Source organism: Atractosteus spatula, chromosome 9 (assembly GCF_055471065.1).
Source record: "Atractosteus spatula isolate fAtrSpa1 chromosome 9, fAtrSpa1.hap1, whole genome shotgun sequence".
In the NCBI taxonomy this organism is placed as follows: domain Eukaryota; kingdom Metazoa; phylum Chordata; class Actinopteri; order Semionotiformes; family Lepisosteidae; genus Atractosteus; species Atractosteus spatula.
This window is the reverse complement of record NC_142714.1, coordinates 10,473,791-10,496,439: the sequence shown is the minus strand read 5'-3', so window position 1 is coordinate 10,496,439 and position 22,649 is coordinate 10,473,791. Positions and strand designations below refer to the sequence as shown.

Here is a 22,649-nt window from a genome sequence, read left to right as displayed (position 1 = left end):
AAGGCAGTTTTACCACACATGTAACATTATACGTGTTTCCTGAGCCTGTTCACACTACTCACAGCAGCCCCAGATAAAGGCAGGAGAGGTGAAATGCCCAACTGCATTTTTGCCTTTTTTTAAGAGGCTGAAATTTTAAATATCATCCCCTGCCTTGCAAGACTCTCGATGAGAAATGAATGGAAAAACCTTGCCTTTGGCTTGTCTGAGTGAAGGTGACACAAAGAGTTGTTTTGAAGAATGCTTTTCTGTTTAATGCCACAGTCAAGTTAGCTGTAAAAAGGTTCCTTAGCCTCTTGACTCATAACAGCAAGAGCAGGCAGGATGGTTTCTTCTAATATTTTAAATTAGTTTTTCCCTAAGGGTAGTACAATATTGTCTTCCATCCAGTGGCCAAGTTTCCACACCATCTCTGTATACTTCCTTTTCAAGGTCTAAAAGCGGCCTTAAGCTATCCCCAGCTTCCTGTTTTTATCCTGTTCTGGGTTGGTCACATGATGCAGACTTCTCACCCACAGATTTCTGGGAATTGTAGTCCTCCCAAAATATGCCAGAATTGAAGAAACTGGATATAAAAGGATAGAAAGAATGGATAGAAAGTTGATATGGAGCGTCCTTCCATAGTCAAAAGTAGTAAGGAAACATGACCACAATCTGTTTTTTTTTTTAATCAAAGTAAATATTTTCAGTCAACTTTTTTTGTGGCAAGAGCGTGAAACTGTTTTCAGAAAGCTATTATTAAACCAATCCACTAACAATGTATAGTTGGTCTGTATATAGTGGGAATTAAATCTTGTTATATTTATTTTTGCAATCTCATGGATTTCTATGTCTTGCGACATAGATTAGCCTGGACCTAAATTTCATGCTAGCTCGCATCTCTCTCGCTCTCCAGCCCTAACTGGGGACTTAACTGATCTCCTTGCCGTTTCAGAAATTCTATTTTACCCTCTTGGAAGAGCCAGCGATTCAGCATTTTTAAAAAAACATTTATTGACGGTAAAGAAAAAAAAAAAAACTTGTTCACTCGATCTGGAGAATTTGGACGCAGATCATTTTCATTTCCAGCCCACATTCTACACGGCAGCCCACCGGGAATAACTCCTTTTCCGAAGCAGGCAAGACCACAGGCCTCTAGCGATGGAAGAGCCCCACTCTCTGCAGGGGGCAGGTTTTAGAAGTAAGCATCTCAAGACAGTTCCACGCTGTACGCCTTCACGACACTCCTGGCCTGTCCTCACACAGCCCACTCAATGGCCCTGGTGGCGTCTCCCTGCGGACAGCACCCAGGCCCCAGCATTAAGAGGCTCGGGAGCGGAGGAGCAGGATGTGGATGTCCTCACTGCTGTACTCGGGGTCCTGCTTTTCCAGTGGGATCTCCTCGGCCTCAAAGTCCTGCAGCAGCAGCTGTTCAGCACAGGGACGGAAAAGACCGGAAAAGGTGGTCAGGAGCCAGTTTCGTTATCCAAAAGACACATGTGACGACCCACTGCACTGGAAGTGGATAACAAAAGAATAAGACGCCGCCACCATATTAAATAAGAACTCCACTGGACCCAAGCACCCACTAACTATCACCGGTCCAGTCAACAGGGGGCTAGAGCTTCGGCTGCTGGTAAAACTGGTGCCCCATCGCAGACGGCTTCTCAGGTAACAGACAGCTTCACGGCAGTTCACACCTCTCGAGGACTAGAAGAAACTCATGGTGGCCGAAGACCAGGCCCAAAAGCCTGTATAAAACCTGCAGAGTGGGGAGTGGGGTTGTGGGTGGGTGGACGGGAGGGTTGCTCACCTCGAAGAAGCGCTTCTCCACTTCAGGGTTCTTGCCCATGGTCCTCTGCTCATAGCAGCAGAGGATGCATGTCTGCGGTCCAGCCAGGTCTCTCAGGGTCTTCGCTAGTGGCTCCACAGACTGTGGGTGTAGAGGCATGCAGGTTTACAACAGGAAGAAAACGGCACATTGTAACAGTCCACAGTCTCCTTTCCACCCTCACTTACTTACTAAGGTGCAGGTCTTTGATTCCTACTGTTGTAGCTCCTTCTTCACAGATTCTGATGAGCTGCTCAAGAGTTCGCTATGTTCGCCATCACAAGTCAAATTCCTTTGTGTAGTACTTTTATTTTAGCGATGTTTGGAAATCCTGGCACAGCATTACACTTATTTACCGGAGGAATGCAGAAAATGATGCCGAGGCAATGCATTCTTTGATAAATACTGAATGTCTGCGATAGCGGCAGTAAAAAGTTTTTGTTCTCATTATACTTATTTTAATGCATTATATATTCACTACCAGGTCTGGAACAAATGTAACATTGCAAATGTCCTACCTGCTCATAGTAGATGCAGTCAGCCATCAGCAGGAAGTCAGGTGGAGGCAAAAACTCTGTCACATCTCCTCCCCTTTACACGAAAGTGAAAAACAACTGTAAGGAAAACTGCACCCTTTCGCGCCCTGAAAACAGCTGACACTCGTACAGATTTTGCAACACTTTCACATAATAAGATATACTGGCTTAACTTTGTTGTGCTGATTAACTTACTTTTTAATGTCTATTACCAAAGAAAACAAGCCAACTCCCTGCAACTCAGAAATAAATCTCTCCCGCCAACCAAAACGAATATCATCCCATTTAAAATTATGTTGGCGCAATGCCTTGGTGTTACTTGTTACTTAATGTATGGCGCTTCATTCTTTAGAAACAAGCGATCAATGGAAATGCTGTACAAACCATTTCAGTACCTTGGCTTTGACAGACCCAGTGCGGACGAGAGGCAGGTGGTCCCGGATGTTTAATTCCAGCAGGGGCTGCAGGTCTTCCAGATCCGTCAGAGTGACATGGGCTCTGCAGGAAAAAGAGCAACAGTTATTAGCAACTGTACGCGGTCACTCTTTACTAAACAAGACTACCGTCTTTACCCCTATCTAAACACTACACAACACGCTATAGTAACGTGCCTCATCCGTTATAATTGTCTGTGTAAATTATGTTACACACAGACACACAATTATTCACCAGGGCTGGTAACGAGACGAGCTTTCAGCTGGGAGCGGAGGACCCAGCTCCAGGGGGAGCGAAGTCAGATGAAAATGACCGAAGACTCACGCAGCTCCGTAAAAAAGGACTTGACATGTTTGGGCCACATTTTATTTTGCGCCAGGATTTTGAAGCGCATTGGGAGGCGTGTGTAACCCCATGCAAGTGAAGTGATGACTCAACTCTGTCCCGACCTCTACCACTGACTCACACTGCTTGTCTGACTTGTTTTTTTTTAAGTTGTACTGTATGTTATTTAACATGGTGTTGTTGCTCCTGCTGCTGTTCTGTGTGTAGGTATTGGTGTTTCCTTAATGTCTTTGTATCGGAGCACACATGCAAATAAGCATGTCATGGCACTTGTGCATGTGACCAATAAACTGAACTGAAGCGAAGCATAACACTGCTGGCCAGTGATGCAACACTTCAAGCACCTGGACCAGTGTTTGGTCACATGCACTGACGTTTTTTTTTTCCTTGTTTGTACCTCTCTCTCCCCATCACCTCTCTACAAAAGGACAAGCAAACAGTAAAACTGTGAGCAGAGTAGGTGTCCTCCTGTCACAGCCCAAGCAACAGCAGACGAACACATCAGTGGCTTTCAGTCTACTGAGTACACTTAACACTGCAAAGCCCAGCGAGAGGAATGTTCTGCATCAACAAGAAAGGGGGAAAACCTCTGTACTGTATTGTATTGAACTACATTTTAGTGTAACGATGTATTATGCGATACTGTATCATATTATACATACACGTGTTTTGTACACGGCTACTATTCTGTAATACTGTTCTGTACAGTTCATATGCTCTACCAATAAAGTTCCTGGAGTTTGTATTTAAATGTCGTGATTACTATGGCATGTTTTACCCCAAGAGCGGGATCTCTGCTGTTCCCACCACGCAAGGGGACAGACAGGCAGACCTGTCTGAAAGGCGGGAGGGTACAAATTTACAGCACGTTGGAGAAAAAAAAAACTTAACTGAGGAACGCTCTTGATCATCTTGACATCTGGTGTCAGGATACAGACATATTTCAAATATTTAGCATTAGTACTGCTAAACCGTGAAACACGTTTGTGCGTAATAATATATTATACATAATATTATAAACATAATAAGTTTAACTTCATCTAGTCTAGTCACAATAGAAGTCTAAAAAATTAGATTAAAATGTTGAATGATTACATAAGTTATTTCTTTCCCTGCTGAATATAATTACAACGATACGTTTTGACTTCTCTTTTGCTATTTCTACTAATACATTAATACATACATTGAATAACAAGTAGTTCATATCCTGAAAATTAAAATAAAAAGACGGGGTGCGAACATCACTTAAAAAAAACAGGTTATGGAAGAAAACTCTCATGCATTAAAAATAATGCTCAACGCAGCAGTGGTTTTTAACCAAGGTTCAGCATATTCCGTGTGGATGTTTAAAAGATAAACTGTAAGTGCAAGATTTGCCACCACCTCTCTTCATAGCTCCCTCTTTATCCTATGCTAAAAAAATCAGTTAAAGACGTGTATGTTATTCACCCCAGCGTTGCAGCCATTAGACCAACGACTCCGGTCCCCGCTCCCAACTCCACGACTGTTTTGTTTGCCCATGTGTTGATCCCCTCGGAGGGCTGATAAAACTGCTCGGTTTCGAGGTATTTCGCAAGCACGATGGCCGCGTCCCAAACCACACACCCAACATCTCCCTTACTGCACTGCTTTATACGCAAGCAGGACCCGTCTCTCTTTTCAATCTCTCTCATAAAATAGCTTTCACCCTCAAGGTCTTCTGAGGGCGACGCCATCTTGTGTAATAAGTGACTGGTGTACGGGTCTCCGTGGCCAGTTCGTGATGTAAAATTACTTAGAGTCACCGTGAGGGGGCGATTTTTTCGCGTTGTATTTGGTTTAGGATAGGAGTACACTTGAACACGTTAATACTTTTATATGGGGTTTATATGGTCTTAACCTGCGTTATGCGTCAATAAACACGGTTTTACTCCACTATATGGCAAAGATAAAATAAGATATTTTGGGTTATACTATTGAATAGTTTGTAACATAAAGTAATATATAAGTAAATATGATTAATTGTGGTAATACAGTACATTGATCTAAATTTACACTAATGGAGACTGCGCGCGAGCTGTCCGTGAAGTCCACTCGCGCCTTCAGCCGTAACGACAGTAACAAGCTGCGAGTTCCTCATTCCTTGTAGAGTTACCTACCGATAACGAGTTATTTTACTTTTGTATGATATTCAGCACCCTCTTATCTGATTAACGCTTAAGATGTTTCGCAGCAGCACTAACGATACGGTTGACAGCTCAGAGCCAGGTCGCAGCTCGCTTTCTCCGTCGTCCGATGCACCAGGCCCAGCTCCGCCGGGGTCCTGGAGTTCGCTGTCCCCCGTGAAGCGGTGCGCCCGGTCGGAAGGAGGCCCCGGCCAAGTGGGCAGCACACGCAGCGACCCTTCATCTTCATCAGAGAGGTCAAGGGTAGCGCCCACCTCCACTACAGCACCTTCCAGAGACGGTATAACTATTATACCGGTTTTAGGAGTACTAACAATATTAGCCGAGAGATTTAATCATATAATTAGATAGTTTATCTACCCCTTCTACGTTTTTTCAAGACAATTGTGTACTAATTTTATTTCTGTTGAGATTGTTGTTCAACACTGTGTATGAACTTATTGTTTAATAAGTAAAAGACCTAGTCATCTTGTACAAATGAAAGCTAACTGTAGAACTCTGTATTTTGTGCACCAAAATTGAGTTATTAAACTCAAATAATATACTAAAGTCATTCTCTCACATTGATCTTACTTGTCTTTCCACCATACAAAATCCTTCAGCTACCTGCTTCTGTTTACCATTTTAGTTAAGAGCAGCATAATATTAAACATTGAACCATCAGCATGGAGAAACAATAAAAAGTTTATCACTACAGAAAGTTTGATAGAGCAAAAATTAAAGTGAAATGTACAGTAACTGAGTCACGTACCACGCAAACAAATTTGGGTTGTGTGTGTTTACAGTGTGTGTTTTTTTCCACTGAAACGGCTTTACTTTTTTAGATTCTTCTGTTGTAGGCAGAATCTCTAACCTAGGGTGGGGACGCGTGCCAAACCTCACCTCTGGTAACAGCAGCTCCTCAGTTTGGGGTGCAGGGACCCCCCAGCTGCGCAGGACCCCTCTGTCGTCTGGGGCTTGCAGAAGCTCGTCTGGTCACCATGCTCGCACTCCCCAGATGGAGCGCACCAGTACAGTATTACCGCTCATAACTGTTCTACTTAGACAGGGGACCATCATGTTTTCATTCAGACGTGCTTGAAGGACACCCGTTGTATTTCTGTGAATGTGCAAGATTATTTCCTCACACAAAACTATTGTTTCAGTTAATGACTCTACACAGCAATTACATTGATCTATTGAAATCAGTTCTTGTAAAAGTAATCTGCTTTGGATGTATACATTTTCAACTATGCTGCATAGAGGAACACTGAGGAGCAAAAGTAATTTTGTCACACCTTTTTAGTCACAAGAACCTGCTCTCCCCTGTGCTGTTGAAATGGCCATTCATTTCTTTAAATGGTGTCTACTGTATATTCTGTTTGTGCTTCCTGTGTGTCTTCTTTAACAACAGATGTCTTCTCCCTTTCAGTGACAACTTGTTCATCTGTTTCCTCTGCTTCCGTCACCTCGGTGATCGTGGCAGTGGTGGAGGGGCGGGGTCTTGCCCGGGGTGAGATCGGCATGGCCAGTATTGACCTAACATGCCCCGAGCTCGTACTTTCTCAATTCTCTGACACTGGCACATATGCTAAGGTATATATTAAAGACAGCGTATGCAGTGTAGAAATGAAAAATATATCTTTTTTTACCAAAAGAACTAAAAAAACTCAACACCCTATTTCTCCCTTCCTTCTCCAATCTCCTTTTCCCATTGTGGCATCCCAGTAGCTATGATGTATAAGTGCAGCTCTTTTGTTTATTTTGCTGAGATCTAGATTTAAGCCTCTTACCTTTACTTTCTGCAGATCTTAACAAAACTCCACATCTTAACCCCATTGGAAATATTAATGCCAGACACTGCAAGTGAAAAGGGCAAAGGAACAAAGCTCTTCAGACTCATCACAGAGAACCTCCAGGTATACACATAGATTCCTGATGGGGAGTGTGCAGAAGGGTGCAGACTCACATTTTTTTTTAAACCTGTGATTCTGTCAACTTAACTACATACAGCAAATCTGTCTTAACTATGTTCTTGGATTGCACCATTTAAGAATCTTGTTTCAGGTTTTTCATTTCTGCTAAGAGACATTTTTTTTTCCCAGAACATTTCCATCACTGCTGTTCAGAGGAAGTATTTCAATGAGGGAAAAGGACTGGAATACATCCAGCAGCTTTCTGCACCCGAGTTCAGCACAGTCCTTATGGAGGTGCAAGCTAAGTAGGCGTCAAGACAGAGAACATATTTTAGTTTTCCAGAAGAGACCCACTCGATCTTTAGTATTTAGATTTTTTGTGCACTGGCTAGTTCTTTCAAATGTTTTTTCATAAATAGTTGGATAAGTGGTTCAGAGTGTTATATTGTGGGTTTATATCTGATAGTTAACTACATTGTAACCAAATCCTGTTATTAAATAAACAGTTCTTTTATGAATGTGGGATGCCTGAGAAGGACCTCAAAGCTAGAACTGCTTACAAATGTTCTCACTGCTCCATTTATTTTTACTGAACCACTTAAATATCATTTTGTGCTTAACCTTTTAAAAGAAACCATACCCAATTCTAAATGTTTCTTTTAATTTTTTTTCTGCAGTTTGTTAGCAACATTTTAGGTTACCCGAGACAAACAATATCTTGTTTATTTTAAACTCTAAACTTTTTATGTTCTTTCAGATACTACTGCCTGGCTGCAGCAGCAGCTTTGCTGAAATACTTTGAATTTATGCAGAACGCGGTATATGCCCCGAAATCCCTGAAAGTGAGTTTCAAAGGGAGCGAGCAGACAGCTATGATCGACTCTTCTTCTGCCCGTAATTTGGAGCTGGTGGTGAACAACAGGGATCCCAGGTGATAACGCTTTTCTGTCAGATTAATACCTAGGGCAAGCTGAAATAAAACAGAAATATTTTGCATCATTGCATAAAAAGACATATTAGAAAAACCCTGTCAGTTTAGTTAAAATAAATTTAAAGATTAAATAAGTCCAAGTTTTCTTGAGGCATGAAGAGATGAATATCTATCCAGAAAAAGTATATATATACACACAGATTTTCTGTGTTTTATGTATAGGATAAAACATAAAATGCAGAGAATAATATCTAGCCATATCCGCACAGTTTGTATTAATCCAAAAATTACTGTCTTCTCATAAGTTCTCAAATTGTAATTCATCCTTTTTGAGGAACTTGTGAGTGTGGCTAAACCAGATTGTTTTCTGTTATAAATAGAGTGTGGCCTGTGTTAAAAATATTATACTACTAAGCTTTTTGTTAAGTTTGATTATTGGTTCCCATTTAGTTTAAAATCAAGTGTAAATTAGAAAGAAATGTGGGCATGAAAGTAGAGTGATTAGACAATAAATTCAGGATAAAGATTCAGCTTGTTGTTCGTAAGTATACTTTATTGTTAAAGGTAAATCATACAGTGCCGTGCTGCAAAATTAGCTTTGTTTATTGCGTTGTTAAAATGCAGTTCTTTGCCCCTCAATGTATAAATACTGTACCAAGAATATTGGAATAGTTCCTTTATCAGGTGTAAATATGAGGGATTTGAAATATTTGACAGATGTTATTACAGCTTTGTGTTAAAAAGCTAAATACCAGTATTTTCTGTTCACTTTTAGTTTTGCAAACGTGTCTTTGCAAAGATTAATCTGTTCACTGTTAGAAATGAGTGAGGACGTTGACTAAAATTATTTCTGAATTTAATGTTCACAGGAACTTGAAAGTAAGCTAAATATGTAGTATGTGTTATTTCCTAAACCAATTGCTTCACTCAGCCATAAGAAAAAGGCTTACATTAGTAAATGTACATTTTAATATACATTTTTTTCCCTGATACTTCATACGTTATTCTTCATTTTATCTTGGTTCTCCCTATGTTGTGAAAATAATATTTTCAAGATTGCAGTAATTCCTTCTTCACTGTACTATGCTGTATTTTGTGTTTGTGGTCTTTCTGTGGTCTGTTTGCCTTGTCAGGAGTGAGCACACTCTGCTGGGGGTCCTAAATTATACCAAAACTGCTGGGGGGGCCCGCAGACTGCGCTCCAACATCTTGGAGCCCCTGGTGGATGCCAACACTATCAACATGCGCCTGGATGCTGTGCAGGAGTTGCTGCAGGACGAAGAGCTCTTCTTTGGTTTAAAGAATGGTAGGTAAGACAGATGTAGTATGCAGTAAGTATGCACCTTGATTAAATAAAGAAATATATTCAGAAACATAGGAAAATGACATGAGCCAAGCAGTCTTAATTGATCAGCAAAACCTTTATCAAAAACGTTTACCAACACCTTTATCAGCGCTGTTAACTTAAACCCAGCTTGCAAAACAATTCAATATTAACATCCGGCAAAACCTATAGATATAAGGCTATTTCTTCTTTAACAAAACCCACTTTAATTTGAAATCAATGTAGATATTCTTTATTATCTATATGAACAAATCACTCATAATAGTGCCTTATTCTGTGTACTAGTTTCTTAACATGCTCACCGGTTTGGTGAAGTTGTATTAATATATCATGCGAAACTATACTTTCTCGTAAATGAAGTCTGTTAATTCATGTTATTGTTAATGACATCAATGATAACAAATATTTATGTATTTTTGATCTGAGTACCACACCCACACAGGCTGTAGGTATTAAACCAATGATTTATCATTGTTGTGGTTAGGTTAAGTACTTAAGTACATAAAAGTAAAAGATTGTTTGGTTGGTAATAAATAATTGATGAAATGGATGATGTATTCATGAATATTTCACTCAAGTTTATACCAAGAATAAAAAGCATGAGCAACATGCTTAAATCTTGAACAGAGAAAGATACTTATTATTTGAAATCCTCCAAGGCATTATCAAAGTTCACCCAATGGACTTTAGAACCGGGAGTTAAACAAGAACTGAGGAAACTATGTGAAACTGCAAACTGAGGACAGGACTGTTTTATAAAATGGGTTGTGTGGGTTTGGAACAACATGCCCAGTTATGTTTTTATAGCTAACTTTTTTTGAGAAATGACTGAATGAAATCATTAGAAGAGTTAGATACTAGCTGCCAAATGAGCAAAATGGATGGAATGGCTTCCTGTAATTTGTAAATTTGCTTACCTTCTTATTTGTATTCTTTCGCTTGTGTCGCAGTGCTGATACTGAATAGTAAAAAAATATGTTTGATTGACATATTAATATCTTTGAGGATTTTGAATACCTGAATCAGGTCCACTCTTTGTCTTCCATTTTCAAGTCTGACAGGACTTTAAGCCCAGGAGTTTATCTGGTCACTGCTCTCTGTACTGATTCCAGAGTAGCAATACTGCCTGTGTTGTGTTGTGTTGTGTTGTGTTGTGTTGTGTTGTGTTGTGTTAGACCACATTCTTGTGAAAGACACTGTGTCACTGTTACTCAATGAGATTAATGACTGCCCAGGAAAGAACTGGAATGCTCCGATGCTGCATATACTGTAAACACGGTCCTTCCCAGTGAGCATGATTTTCCTGTTGGAATGTATGAAGAACTCATGAAATTAGTTGTGAAGTTTCAAAATTATGGTCACTGTATCACTGAGACAAGTCAGTGACAAAATCATGAAGGGGTGTGGATGATGGAAGGTTGCTATAACATTCTTTCTGCAGTTATTCTGAAATGAACTGCTTCTTTCACCATATCTTTTTCTGTGTTTTATTATAGCTGGAAACAGAAAATACAGCTTTCACTTAATGATTGTGTTCCCCAACCGCTTCTATTATTTTGTTTTACCAGACTGCTTGTTCATGCACAAAGTTTTAATTTATTATAAATCATTTAATTTTGTCTGTGATTTTGCAGCATAATCTGGTTGGTTATTTTCCATATTTATGTTTTTTCAGTATTGCTTTTACTTCCTATTTTTGTCTATACTGTTTCTCTGTTTTACAGCAATTGGACGCTTTCTGGATATAGACCAGCTGCTCTCTGTTCTAGTGCAGATCCCTAAGCAGGAAACGGTACAAGCTGCAATATTACAACCTTAATTTTTGTTTGTAGATTTCTCAAATAAATGATAAATGATACAATTAATTCACAAGTCAATGAGATGCAAACTGTAGAATAATGATGTTCCCCTGGATCAGTATAATCCACATACAATTAGCATATACAAAGGTATAATGTATACTTTCTAATAAAGTAAAAATAAATTGTCTGGGAGTTTCCATGTTTAAAAGATAGTAAAACATTTTCTGCTTCTTCTAAAATTGTATTTTTTTAGATTTAATCCATACAGGTTGAAAGCTCAGACATTTGCTGTGTAGTTCCTAGTAACATGAGGCCTCTCTTTAGCAGTTTTCCATTTGCACAGAGTGGATGGAAATGCTAGTCTGTGACCAAGCTGAGAACACCTGCTGTGGCTGTGTTGCAGGTTCAGCTGTCCGAGGCGAAGATCATGCACGTGATTCACCTGAAACACACACTTGAGCTGGTGTCACCTCTGAAGGTGTGTGGACACTCATTTGAGAGTTAGTTAAAATTAATAGAATGAGCACTAAATTGGCAAGGGTATAAGGGGATTTGTAGAGATAATACTTTCACTTTAAAAACCAATATAAGAATTTTATTATCTTTTTCTATGCGGTGTGCAAATATGGTTCATTGAAATAAAATGTAGAATTTCACCTAAAGGCTTTTACAAAATATGAGTTCATATGAAAATATTCACTCACATGAACTGAGTATATTTGAGAGATTTTAAATAATGTATTACAGAAAGTAAAAGACACAGTATCAACTGTAACAACTCACTACTGAATGTTCAGGACAGCTATGCAAAGATAAGGAGAGTTCCTCTGGCCTTTGCAGTAAAGGCTAACACTGCTGTGCTTTGGTTGTTAGGCAGTGCTACAGAACTGTCAAACTGTCCTGCTGAAAGCGTACTGCAACTCTCTGGACGACAGCAGGTAATTCATCTCGAACTGGGATTGGTGTAAATGAGCCATTAATGTGTTCTTACAGAGAGCAGCAGGAGCTCTAGGACAATGTTAAATCTATGTTGGAACTGCCTGCAGGCTGTCAGGCTTGTTATAGATTGTAGTATTAATGTACATTATTTTTCTTAAAATATGAATATCTACAAATGCTGCTCTGATAAAGATAAGAAAGTTAAATTATTTAATAGGATTATTCTCCCTGTATTCACTTGCAGTCAGGATAAACCATGATCATGAGGAGAAAATAGCTGTGAAAAATTCAACAAGCTGTGTGATTCAGTCCAGAGCCTTGTCTTTTTTCTTTTACTCAGATTTGATATTATCCTAGAACAGATAAAAACCATGATAAATGATGATACCACTTACATGAAAGGAAATCTCAACATGCGAACACAGAAGTGCTACGCAGTGCGTCCCAACATCAATGAGTTCTTGGATATCGCTCGACGTGCTTACACTGAAATTGTGGATGACATTGCAGGTAGTCATCTTTCCTTTGCAAAATTTAGAGTATGTTGAAGAAATAAAGCAATTTTGTACTAATCCTTTTAAAAACTGCAGGGATCTGGAGATTGTGTCATTTCTGTCTTTAGACATAGTATCAGTTTATTCTGTTTTGCTTAAAACAGCATCACAGATTTCCCCACAAATTATATGACACGGGAAACATGAATTTTGTGTGTTCCTAATGACTGCTTTTGTGTAATGTCGATGTGCAAATAATTTCACCAGTAGTTTCCTTATATTTAGTATCAGTTGGCTTTCCTAGAAAACATTCTTGAGTCTGCTAAGCAATTAAATATGATTTTAAGATTATGATCTTGAATATGAGTTTTATTAAAGAGCATCAAAACATATTATAAGTACTACTAAATACTTACACTGTGCTACTTATTTTAAAACGTATTTTATACAGCAGCCCTCAAATAATTAAAAATGTTTTCTGTTATTTTAATAGGAATGGTCACCCAGCTGGGGGAGAAATATGGTTTGCCTTTGAGAACTAGCTTCAGCACAACAAGGGGGTTCTTTATTCAGCTGAAACTGGATGGAGTGGTACTGCCAAATGGACAGCTTCCCTCTGAGTTTATAAAGGTAAGTTTTCCTTTTTTGAAAGCGGTAAGTCAACCAGGCAAGACAAGGCAAGCACAATTTAATAAGTTACTTCAAAAAGTAGCATAATTCTAAAAAGTATTACACATCGATAATGAGAAAATTACAAAAAGAAGACTGCCAAACTTTTGTGGAAGATAACAGGAATGTTTTAGAATTCTGGTCTTCATTGCTACAGATATTCTGCTTGATTGAGACTGAGATGTTGAATGTGATAGTGGAGGGTGCCTGGCTTTGATGGTTGATGTCTTTTTTAGATCCACTGGGGTGTGCATGCCACCAGCTTACAGTTTTTATTGCCACTCTAGGTCCTTGCCAAAAAATCAGCTTCCTCCAATTTTTTATAGCCTGCTATAGCACACAAAACTCGGATGTTCCCTTACACCCTCCTTTGTTTACTGGGGATCTGTCCAAGATTGGTGGTGTAAAATGCTTAAACCCACAGAGCTGGTGCTCACATGTCCTAGGAAGCTTGCACTTTCTGTAAAGAATTTCAACAGATGAATGCCTGTTTATGTTGAGAAACATCAGTTAAATATCCTGTAAAGGTAATTGGCTACTATTTGAATTCATGAACTGTATACTGTTTCTGTAACTAACCTTTTTATGACTGTTTTTGGATTGCACCTGAATTCAGGTCACTAAATTTAAGAATAACTACAGCTTCACAACAGCAGACCTGATCAAAATGAACGACAGATGTGATGAAGCTCTAAGGGAGATTTTCCACATGTCCTATGTGTAAGTGTCGGAATAATGATGCTTATGTACAATGAAGATTTCTGCAAAATGTTTTAATTGAAAAGCCCCACTGCTGTGCACAAGGAAGCACTTATCATTGTGTCCTTGACCTTTACAGGAGGCCTGTAGTGTGATAGGATTTTCATGGAGCTGCTGCAGCTCTGTCTCTTATATGCCTCCTTTCTGTTCCCAGGGTGGTATGTCAGCTGCTCAGCACTGTTCATGAGCATGTACACTGCCTTTACAAGCTGTCTGATGCAGTTTCCATGCTAGACATGCTGCTGTCCTTGGCAAATACTTGCACTATCTCTGACTATGGTAAGTACTGTCCTTATTGCAGCTAATAACAATAAAGGATGACATGACTGGTCATCCAATGGTCTAGCTCAGATTATCAGTCTTATTTGAAGTGAAGTCCTACATTTAGCTACATTACAATTAGTCAAACTAATAAAACATTCATGGCTATCTGACAAAATCTGTTCTTTATGTGGTACATCTTAAGTGAGAATCCTAGGACAGTAATATCCACAGATGTGCAGATTCTTCTCAGTACAGATTTATTCAATATATCTGGTCCTAAATGTTAAATTAGTGACCAACACAAAACTATATTTACATAGGTTTGTATAACATTAAAAAAGATACCCCAATAGCATGCATTTTAACAATCTGTTATCGTGTCATTTTAAGAAGATGACTGTGAGGGAGATTATTTTTACACCAATTGATTTTTCTGAGACTGCACAAGGGCCTGAGCTGCATGTGCCATTTTTCCTATTTCTGCAACTAGTTTTCCCTATTTATTAATGGCAGGCTTACGCTAATTTCACAGCGTTGTAGCTGTGATAGTTTAAAGCAGCTGTGGGAAATGTTTGCCAGGCACAGCCATAAATACTCAACTCCTTGTGATTAATAAAACGTCTGCTACCGTTTGGAATCACCCCATATTCAGGCGGACTGGAAATAAGACTGGGGAAACTCTAGCGTCCTGTTATTTGCAGTAGGAAATACAGAGCCTGTTATTTACATGATGATTTATGATGCAGGGGTTTATGGCTTTTGTGTTACTTTATCATTGTATGTGCTGTAATCAAATTGCTGCTTCCTTGTTTAGATTGAATGGTGTCATTGAAATGTTTTCCTGAAACTAAATTATTATTTCCTGAGTACTTCTCATGGTGATAAGCAAAGGACTAATATTTTATTAGCTTTATGTCTACCTTACAGAGCTTTTTTCATGTTTTTGAGGAAATTGTTAACTAAAAACCATGTTGAAATTAAAGAGGAAATGGAGCATTTCAAAGCACCCTCAATGGAAGAGCGGCAGAATAATTAGTACAGGTTGTGTGCTTTGATAATTGGAACCTTACTGTTACGTTTTTACTTTCTCTTAGTGCGCCCTGAATTCACAGACACTTTAGCAATCAAGCAGGGACGACACCCCATCCTAGAAAGGATCTCAGGGCAGCAGCCCATCTCCAACAGCAGCTACATCTCCGAGGGCAGCAACTTCATCCTCATCACTGGCCCCAACATGAGTGGCAAGTCCACCTATCTCAAGCAGGTGGCACTCTGCCAGATCATGGCACAAATAGGTGGGCAGTCTGACACTCCTAAAATGATTATAGAATTAATCAACAAATCAAATTATGTACCCAAATGTTGCATTAATTACAAATAATATTTCATACTGTAAGTAGCAGTGTCAGATATTTTGCTACAAGGAGACCCATCCTCTTCAAACGCCATTGTGTCTTCTGGTTTTTGTTCTGACCTCTAAATCATCAATTACTTCAATCCATCTGCTTGCTAGTTTAGACTTTTGGTTAACATGTTTCTGCATTCAGTCCTGAGTTCCAAAATTGAGGTCAGCTCTGAAACTCAGCAAGTAGTACAGGGTTTGATATCCATTACAATTACCAATAACAATTTGACCATTTAAGAGCTCAAATTACCTTTAAAATTTTCCTGCATGTGATTAAGAACTCAGCTGGAGCTCAAACCAGAAGAAGTTGCTCAGCACCAGTGTTGGACATCTCTTCTATACATTATACATCTTTAAACTGATATCCTTATCCCAAGAGACTTGTATTTAAAGCAATCACTGAAGTGTAAAAAATGAGTTGCTCCAAAAAAGACCTATATTGTTTTCCCAGGCTCCTTTATTCCTGCAGAGTATGCCTCTTTCCGAATTGCAGACCAGATTTTCACCAGGATTGGGGTGGATGATGACTTTGAAACAAGTTCATCCACCTTTATGTTGGAAATGAAGGAGGTAAAGTACATATTGATTTTCATTAATAGCTTTACACAATATATTATAAAAGTAATTCACATCTAATGTGAAAACAACAGAACAAATGTTAGAACAAAGCTGTGTATGACACTTTTTTCTGAATCTAGGATTGATTTACAGTTATAATAAAATGTGCCATCTAACAAGGTTTATAGCTTCACAAGCAAATGTATATAATATGCATTGAAAACACAAAAATGCTTTTGTTTTCAACACTAATTTGTTGTGCTTTTAATACCTGTCAGTATATAATTCAATCTAGTAATCATTCATTGTTCTGTGCTTTGTGCATTAATGGAATCAATAAAACTTTTAGATATGTGCCTAATTTGAAATAATTTGAAACGGTGTTAGCCAATGCTGCCGTAAACAAAAGGCTATATACAGTACTTATTACATGAAGTTTTGGTTGGCTTTCAGGAGTAGTTGTAACTGCCTGAACAAGAATTATTTGCCTACCAATAAAGATGAGGGTTGTCATTCATCATTTTATTTTACTGGGAGGTATGCATAGGAGCCAGAGGCTGGCAACAATAGTTTTCAGTAAAAACATTCACCATCTTTAGAGCCCTGCTGAAAGAAGTGTGTCACGGCATTTCTTCCTTTGTCCTCTGCCCTCTGCCCCTCCTCTCCCCTCATTATCATTGATTTCATACGCATAACAAAATCAAGAATGTATAGACTGTGTCCTTCAATGTTTTCTTGATCGATAGAATAATATTTTCATCGCCTTACTGACCATATCATCAGATGGTCCGTTTTATTGATTTTTTGTGTCCGCTTTAAGTATTGAATATACCTCATTAGTTTTTGTTATGTTTTTTTCTTTTCTTCTAGCTAGCTTACATTATGCATAATGTGAGCCACAAGTCTCTCATCATTATAGATGAGCTGGGAAGAGGTACCAGTGCTGAGGAAGGTGTTGGCATTTGTCATGCAGTCTGTGAATTTCTACTCAAATTTAGGGTAAAACCCTTATTTCTACTTCAAATGGCAATGCAGTAAGAGTAGGTTTTGTCTACCTAATATATATCTTATCTTTGCAATAATTCTTAGCATTTGTATATCTCTCCATCTTCACTAAGGAGACCATCTTTTATTTTCTGTCTTTGTATCACAGAAGACTTTACAAACACTGAACACGTTCTGAACAATTGTGTTTTTTCAGTTATCATCCCTAGACCAAAAATCAATAAAAAGTCTAAATTCTAAAGGTATCATATGGAGTATTTTAAAAACGGAGTAGGATTTGTTTTAACTTCTTAACTACTTTTGTTGGAATTACTTTTATCTGCAGATGTGCTAATGCCATAATGATAAAAAGCTTGCTGAGATTTCTGGCTGAATGCTGTATGTTATTTTTTGATGACAGTGTTGTAGTTTGATGAACCTCTAATGTAACCAGAGAGTAAAAGCTCTGGACTGTCTGCAGGCATTCACCATATTTGCTACGCATTTCCTGGAGCTCTGCCAACTGGAGACACTCTATCCCAACGTGGAGAATCTCCACATGGAGGTTCAGCACACCCGCAGCTCCGACAACACTGAGAAAGTCACCTACACCTACCTGCTCAGCCGGGGCTGCTCTGAGGAGAGAAACTATGGTAAGAATGTTCTTTAGGCTTGTAGCACACACCTGCATTCCTAACCCTTGTACCCTTGTATGGCATTAAGCAAGGCTTATTCTAAAATGCGCCAGTACTGTTTATCTATAAAGTGCCCATATAGAAAATAAAACTAAGTCAGTTTAGTAGGTTTTGAACCACTTGTCTCTAAATAAAGGAATTACAACAATTTAAACAGACTTGTAGAACACCTAGAGCTTATTATTTAATGGTGATTTATTGTAGAAGTGCAGGTTGTTCATAGTATGAACTAAAAAAGTTATAAGTTTTTTGGTTCTAAAACAAAAACATTTAATACAGTGTGTGAATTTCAGGACTGAAGGCTGCAGAGATCACAGCCTTATCACCTTCCATAATACATGAGGCAAAGGAGATTACCTCTCATATCAGCAAACAGCTATGGGTAGGAATGACCAAAATTCATTCTGAATTTGTGTGCTTTGCTGAGGTACAGGTTTTCATTTAATTTTTCTTTATTCTTCTGGGCAAATGAATTCATAATGTGGATTAACGATGTCAATTACAGTCATATCCTCAGGACTACTGTTGGAGCAATTAGCAACTTGACTAGGCATATCTGCCCGGATTTATTTTTGTGTTGCTACTGTCAATACAAAACCGTCTTTGTTACGCAGTCAGCAAAAACAATTGAACAAATCATGCATATGTCAGGACATGTATTTTTAGTTTTATCAGCCAATTTGTGTTTAAAGATGTGCATTAAAAGTTCTCTTTGTAGAAAGATCACAATAGACTCAGTCATCCATTTAGTAGGTTTTTTGATATGGACACTAATATGTCATCCTTCTTAAACCTCTTACTGACCACTGCAGTAAATAAAATTGAACATCTCAGTATTGATCTATCTGTTCCACAATTTATTATGTTACAATTGAAGAAACATGAGCTTTGCCCCTTTCTAAATTCTTGTCTGTGGGTTTTTCTAAATTTTTTTTTTTAATGCTTTCTTTTCACGACCTTTTTCCTTTCTATCAACCTACTCTCTCTCTCTTTCTCCCTCCTATCTCCGTGCTGGTGCGCTCCTGCTGGCCGTGTACCTATTTGAAACAGGCGAAGAAGCACAGTGACCCAGAGACGCAAAAACAGCGTGCAGTGTATCACCTGGCAACGCGCCTCCTGCAGACTGCCAGGAACTCCTGCCTGGACCCTGACAGCCTGCGCATCTACCTCAAGGGTCTGAAGAAACACTATCAGTCAGAGATCCAGGCTGCCCAAGAGTCTGTGTCTATGAACACAGAGGAGTGACCACACAGGTGTTGGGAAAGTGCACGAGACATCTGTCTGGGCACATCAATAAGAGTGCTCTGTTGTTGACATTGGGGATTAAATCAACAGGCATGGTGTTGCAGACCAAGCTGTTGCTCAAACGAGATTTTTAACATTTTATCTATTACTTGCAAGGAACCTTCCTATGAATTAGTTGACTGATTGCTATGGTCTCCTGGCAGAAACCCTAATTTGGATCGAGTATGGGCTTGATTGAGTTTCTAATGTATTTTTATGTACAAAGCATTAGGATACTGTCTCCTTTGTGAATATCATCAACAATATGTCATCAAAAGCTCATTGAGGTTAATGAGGCAAAACGTTTGGAATTTGTGTATTTTTTTCTGTGAACGTAACATCTTAACTCTTGCGTTTTGAAGGCAAGTAAATTAGAAGTTTGTAAAATAAATATATAACATAAACTGAATATGGGTTCTCTTTAAAAGAAAGATCCAGGGCACCCTTTTTCTGTAGTTCAAATTAAAAGTGTTTCTGAAAGATCCACACGGGTTTAGGTCAAATGGAAGGACTTCCCAGACTCAGTACCTACCAGATTCAGAAGCAAGTACCTTTATCTATAATCACTCAGCATTCTTCTGATCCTGTAAAGCAGGGCTTGTCTTGTCTGATCCTTGTGATCACCCCAGATACCTGACAAACTGCATTCAAGTTGAGTTCACACTCAATACAACCGTTTATTCAACTAATAAGTGGCAAATTTAGAAACTTCATAAATAGTTCTGATCTGTTTTGAAAGTTAGAGGCTTTACATATAAAATATAATTGTTCAAATGAATCAGTCAGCATGTAAAACAGCTGAAAATAATTAGTTCAGATTAATCATATTAGTTCAATTATGAAACAGCTCATCTGGAACAAAAACCAGCAGGTGTGAAGAGAACTGGGTAACCACTGGTGTGTGTGTATATTGAGATATTACCTAATAAAAGAAACATGCAAGGTTAAAAATAAAGGTGATGTGTGTGCTCTGATTCTCAGATTTCCTGATTAAGAACACCTTCACTATGTACAGGGATCAGACAAAATGCTCTCATATTGTAATCTGATTTCCATTCCGAGAATTTTTTTATGTACTTGGAAAAAGGGGGCTGGATAAATCTTTCACACAAATATAGAGCTCCTTAGATGTGAATTCCTGTTTGGCCTTTTGATTTTCCGGAGTTTGCTTATCTTTCTGGTTTGTATTAGAAGGTTGTGTTCTTGAAACTGCGTTTTTATGAAGCATTCCTTGTTGAAAAGATTGCATTATGCTGTGTACCTTGGTTCAAAGTCTCATCAGAAGTGTGACATCACCTACACAGAATATACTGGGGCACCGGGAAATTCTGGCTCATAGGGGAGAGTGACACCTACTGCTCCACCAACACCACTTACAATGCCAGCAAACCACACTTACACATCTCCAAACCCAGAACTGACCAGGCCCAAATTTGCCTAGCTTCTAAAATCAGATTAGATTAAGACAGCAAGTCATGCCAATACGCATGACTAAGAGGTTTTAATTTATTTAATCTCATTCATAATTTTTTGAAAACGGGCCAAGTATATCTTAACGATCATGCCAGGGCTATTTTCCCCTGTTACGAAGCGCACAGCACAGAGATCGAGCACGAATCCGCGCTCGCAGACGGCTGTGTTCCTACGGGCTCCACCCTGTCTTTCAGAAGTCCGGCCCCCTGCAGCAGCCTCCTCCCCGGACTGACCTGCGCCTGAGTTGTGCAGCGCCGACCCGCCCCCGCGAAACCGAAACAGGCTGAGGAGCCGAGCAGCAGTGGCTGTAGGGGGTCTCCTTACCATACACTATCAATAGGGAAACACCGCTCCATTTCAGCCTCCACCACTATCACATTCTCAGGTAAATTTATGCCGGCCGTCTCCCTCTCAGCGTGTGTGTGCGCGGTTTTTTTTTCCTTCTCTCCTCTGGGGAGGGTGAAGAGGTTTTGCGTCGCTGAGTCAGTGTTGAAACCCCAGGCCTGTCCAGCAGGCAGTGCCGGGAAGACTGGGAAGCGAGACTGGGTCTGAGATTTCAGGAGAGGCGGGGGCTCGGCCATCAGGAGAAAGGCCTCTGGGCGGTGTGGCTGGACCAGCAGAGGGCTCGGTGCCGGGAGTGCGGTTCAGGAGGGTGGACTGGTAGCGATGGAACGACGCTGGCACCCCGGGCTCGGTCCGTTTCATCGTGGAAAGATGAAAAAGCCGGCGTTTCGTTCAGGTCTCGCCGTCTTCATCATTGTGGGGGGAGGTGGCATTTAAAATCCGCCCTTTTGCCGAAGAAGGTTACCGTAGATCAAACCTCGGGAGTTTGCTTTCTCTACCTCGCCTGACGGCGCCGTGTGGATCCGTAAAACCGGTGACCCGGTTTGGTGAGGCCCAGTTTTGTGAGGGGGGTATCCCCAAATGACCACCGATTGCTCGCCTGAGCTGAGCAGCAGTAGCCGTGTAATTGCAACCAACAGCAGGCGAGGTCGAGGGAAGCGCTTAGTGACGATAAGGACGTGGGTTTTCCCAAAAAAGAATAATCGTCTCGGAGCGTAAATGTTCAAGTGAGGTACTTTTCGCCCGTCCGCCTCCAACTCTCCTCTCACACGCGTTTTATATAATCCGTGGTAGATAACCTCGATACTCTCTGGTCCTAGTGGAAATGATGCAGTGTTTCTTTGTCAGGTGGAGCAGCCTGTATCGCCACGGTGCCCTTCGCCTCGTTTTGTTCTGCTGCGTGTTTCTTTTTTTACTTTAAATGGGTGATTCTGTAGAGGCGGGGGGGATCTGGTGGCGAATTTATACCGTCGAAGAGACAGTTCCTGGTCTGTGTCGGTCTTGCAAACTGAAGCCCTCGTGGTTCAGAGAGGCCAGCGAGCTGTTCTTGTCGGGAGTGATGATGATGATGGCGAAGGAAGTTTCCGTGGAGCAGGGGTGTCATGTCGTGGTCCTGTAGGACTGGGGGTAAGGGGGGGGGGACTCTTTAAGGCAGCCGCACCCGACGAGCTGAAAAAGAAGCTGTTAAATCCAGTTCAGCCAGCCGGCAGTTGTCTTAGCTCGTTAGGGAGCGGAGCCGGACGGAGACCCCGCAGACCCCGGGACGGGACACCCCCTCCTGGGGAGTCTTGAGTCCTCCGTGAGCCGCCTGCCTGAAGTGCACACGGAGAAGCAGCATGGTAGTAGGGCTGTCAGCTCGGCTCCAGAGGTCATTTTGGAAATGAACGCCAGTTCCGGCAGTTGGTTCGTCTCTATATTTTTAGACCCCGCTGTATTTCTCTGGCAGAAAGTCCCTCGGTTCAGGCTGGCCGGCGCTTTGCGCTCGAACTCAGAGGAGGATCTAGAGCAAACGGCTGGT

General features: G+C 40.1%; 3 protein-coding genes across 10 annotated transcripts in view; 2 read left to right on the top strand and 1 right to left on the bottom strand.

The window, feature by feature from the left end:
• Window positions 1-655: 655 nt before the first annotated feature.
• On the bottom strand, window positions 656-4,845 carry vcpkmt (valosin containing protein lysine (K) methyltransferase). Its single transcript, XM_088926131.1, has 5 exons — window positions 4,576-4,845; window positions 2,731-2,844; window positions 2,329-2,401; window positions 1,793-1,912; window positions 656-1,407 (listed from the first exon to the last, which is right to left on the bottom strand). Exons 1-5 carry the CDS (start codon window positions 4,839-4,841, stop codon window positions 1,300-1,302), a joined length of 681 nt encoding a protein of 226 aa, XP_088782257.1. The 5' UTR covers window positions 4,842-4,845; the 3' UTR covers window positions 656-1,299.
• Window positions 4,846-5,323: 478 nt separating this feature from the next.
• On the top strand, window positions 5,324-19,911 carry msh4 (mutS homolog 4). The gene is made up of 20 exons (XM_088925561.1): window positions 5,324-5,571; window positions 6,116-6,301; window positions 6,703-6,866; window positions 7,079-7,189; window positions 7,376-7,491; window positions 7,944-8,117; window positions 9,251-9,423; window positions 11,187-11,254; window positions 11,668-11,742; window positions 12,138-12,202; window positions 12,544-12,713; window positions 13,191-13,327; window positions 13,983-14,086; window positions 14,280-14,404; window positions 15,484-15,684; window positions 16,246-16,364; window positions 17,223-17,351; window positions 17,818-17,989; window positions 18,325-18,413; window positions 19,082-19,911. The coding sequence occupies exons 1-20, from the start codon at window positions 5,328-5,330 to the stop codon at window positions 19,274-19,276; spliced, it is 2,817 nt and encodes a 938-aa protein (XP_088781687.1). The 5' UTR covers window positions 5,324-5,327; the 3' UTR covers window positions 19,277-19,911.
• A 1,114-nt stretch (window positions 19,912-21,025) lies between these two features.
• The window catches only part of ktn1 (kinectin 1), a 34,446-nt gene continuing 32,822 nt past the window's right edge, over window positions 21,026-22,649 (top strand). For all 8 annotated transcript variants that reach the window (XM_088925554.1, XM_088925560.1, XM_088925558.1 and 5 more), the window contains exon 1: window positions 21,026-21,173. The gene's annotated coding sequence lies outside the window, so the exon portion shown is untranslated. The remainder of the gene's footprint in view (window positions 21,174-22,649) is intronic.

Coding starts and splice junctions, on each gene's coding strand:
- vcpkmt (XM_088926131.1), bottom strand. CDS start 4,841: ATGGCGTCGCCCTCAGAAGACCTTGAGGGTGAAAGCTATTTTATGAGA. Junction 2,845..4,575: donor CTAATGGCTGCAACGCTGGG/GTGAATAACATA, acceptor TTTTTCCTGCAG/AGCCCATGTCACTCTGACGG. Junction 2,402..2,730: donor AAAGCCAAGGTACTGAAATG/GTTTGTACAGCA, acceptor TTTCGTGTAAAG/GGGAGGAGATGTGACAGAGT.
- msh4 (XM_088925561.1), top strand. CDS start 5,328: ATGTTTCGCAGCAGCACTAACGATACGGTTGACAGCTCAGAGCCAGGT. Junction 5,572..6,115: donor TACAGCACCTTCCAGAGACG/GTATAACTATTA, acceptor TTACTTTTTTAG/ATTCTTCTGTTGTAGGCAGA. Junction 14,405..15,483: donor TTGCACTATCTCTGACTATG/GTAAGTACTGTC, acceptor ACTTTCTCTTAG/TGCGCCCTGAATTCACAGAC.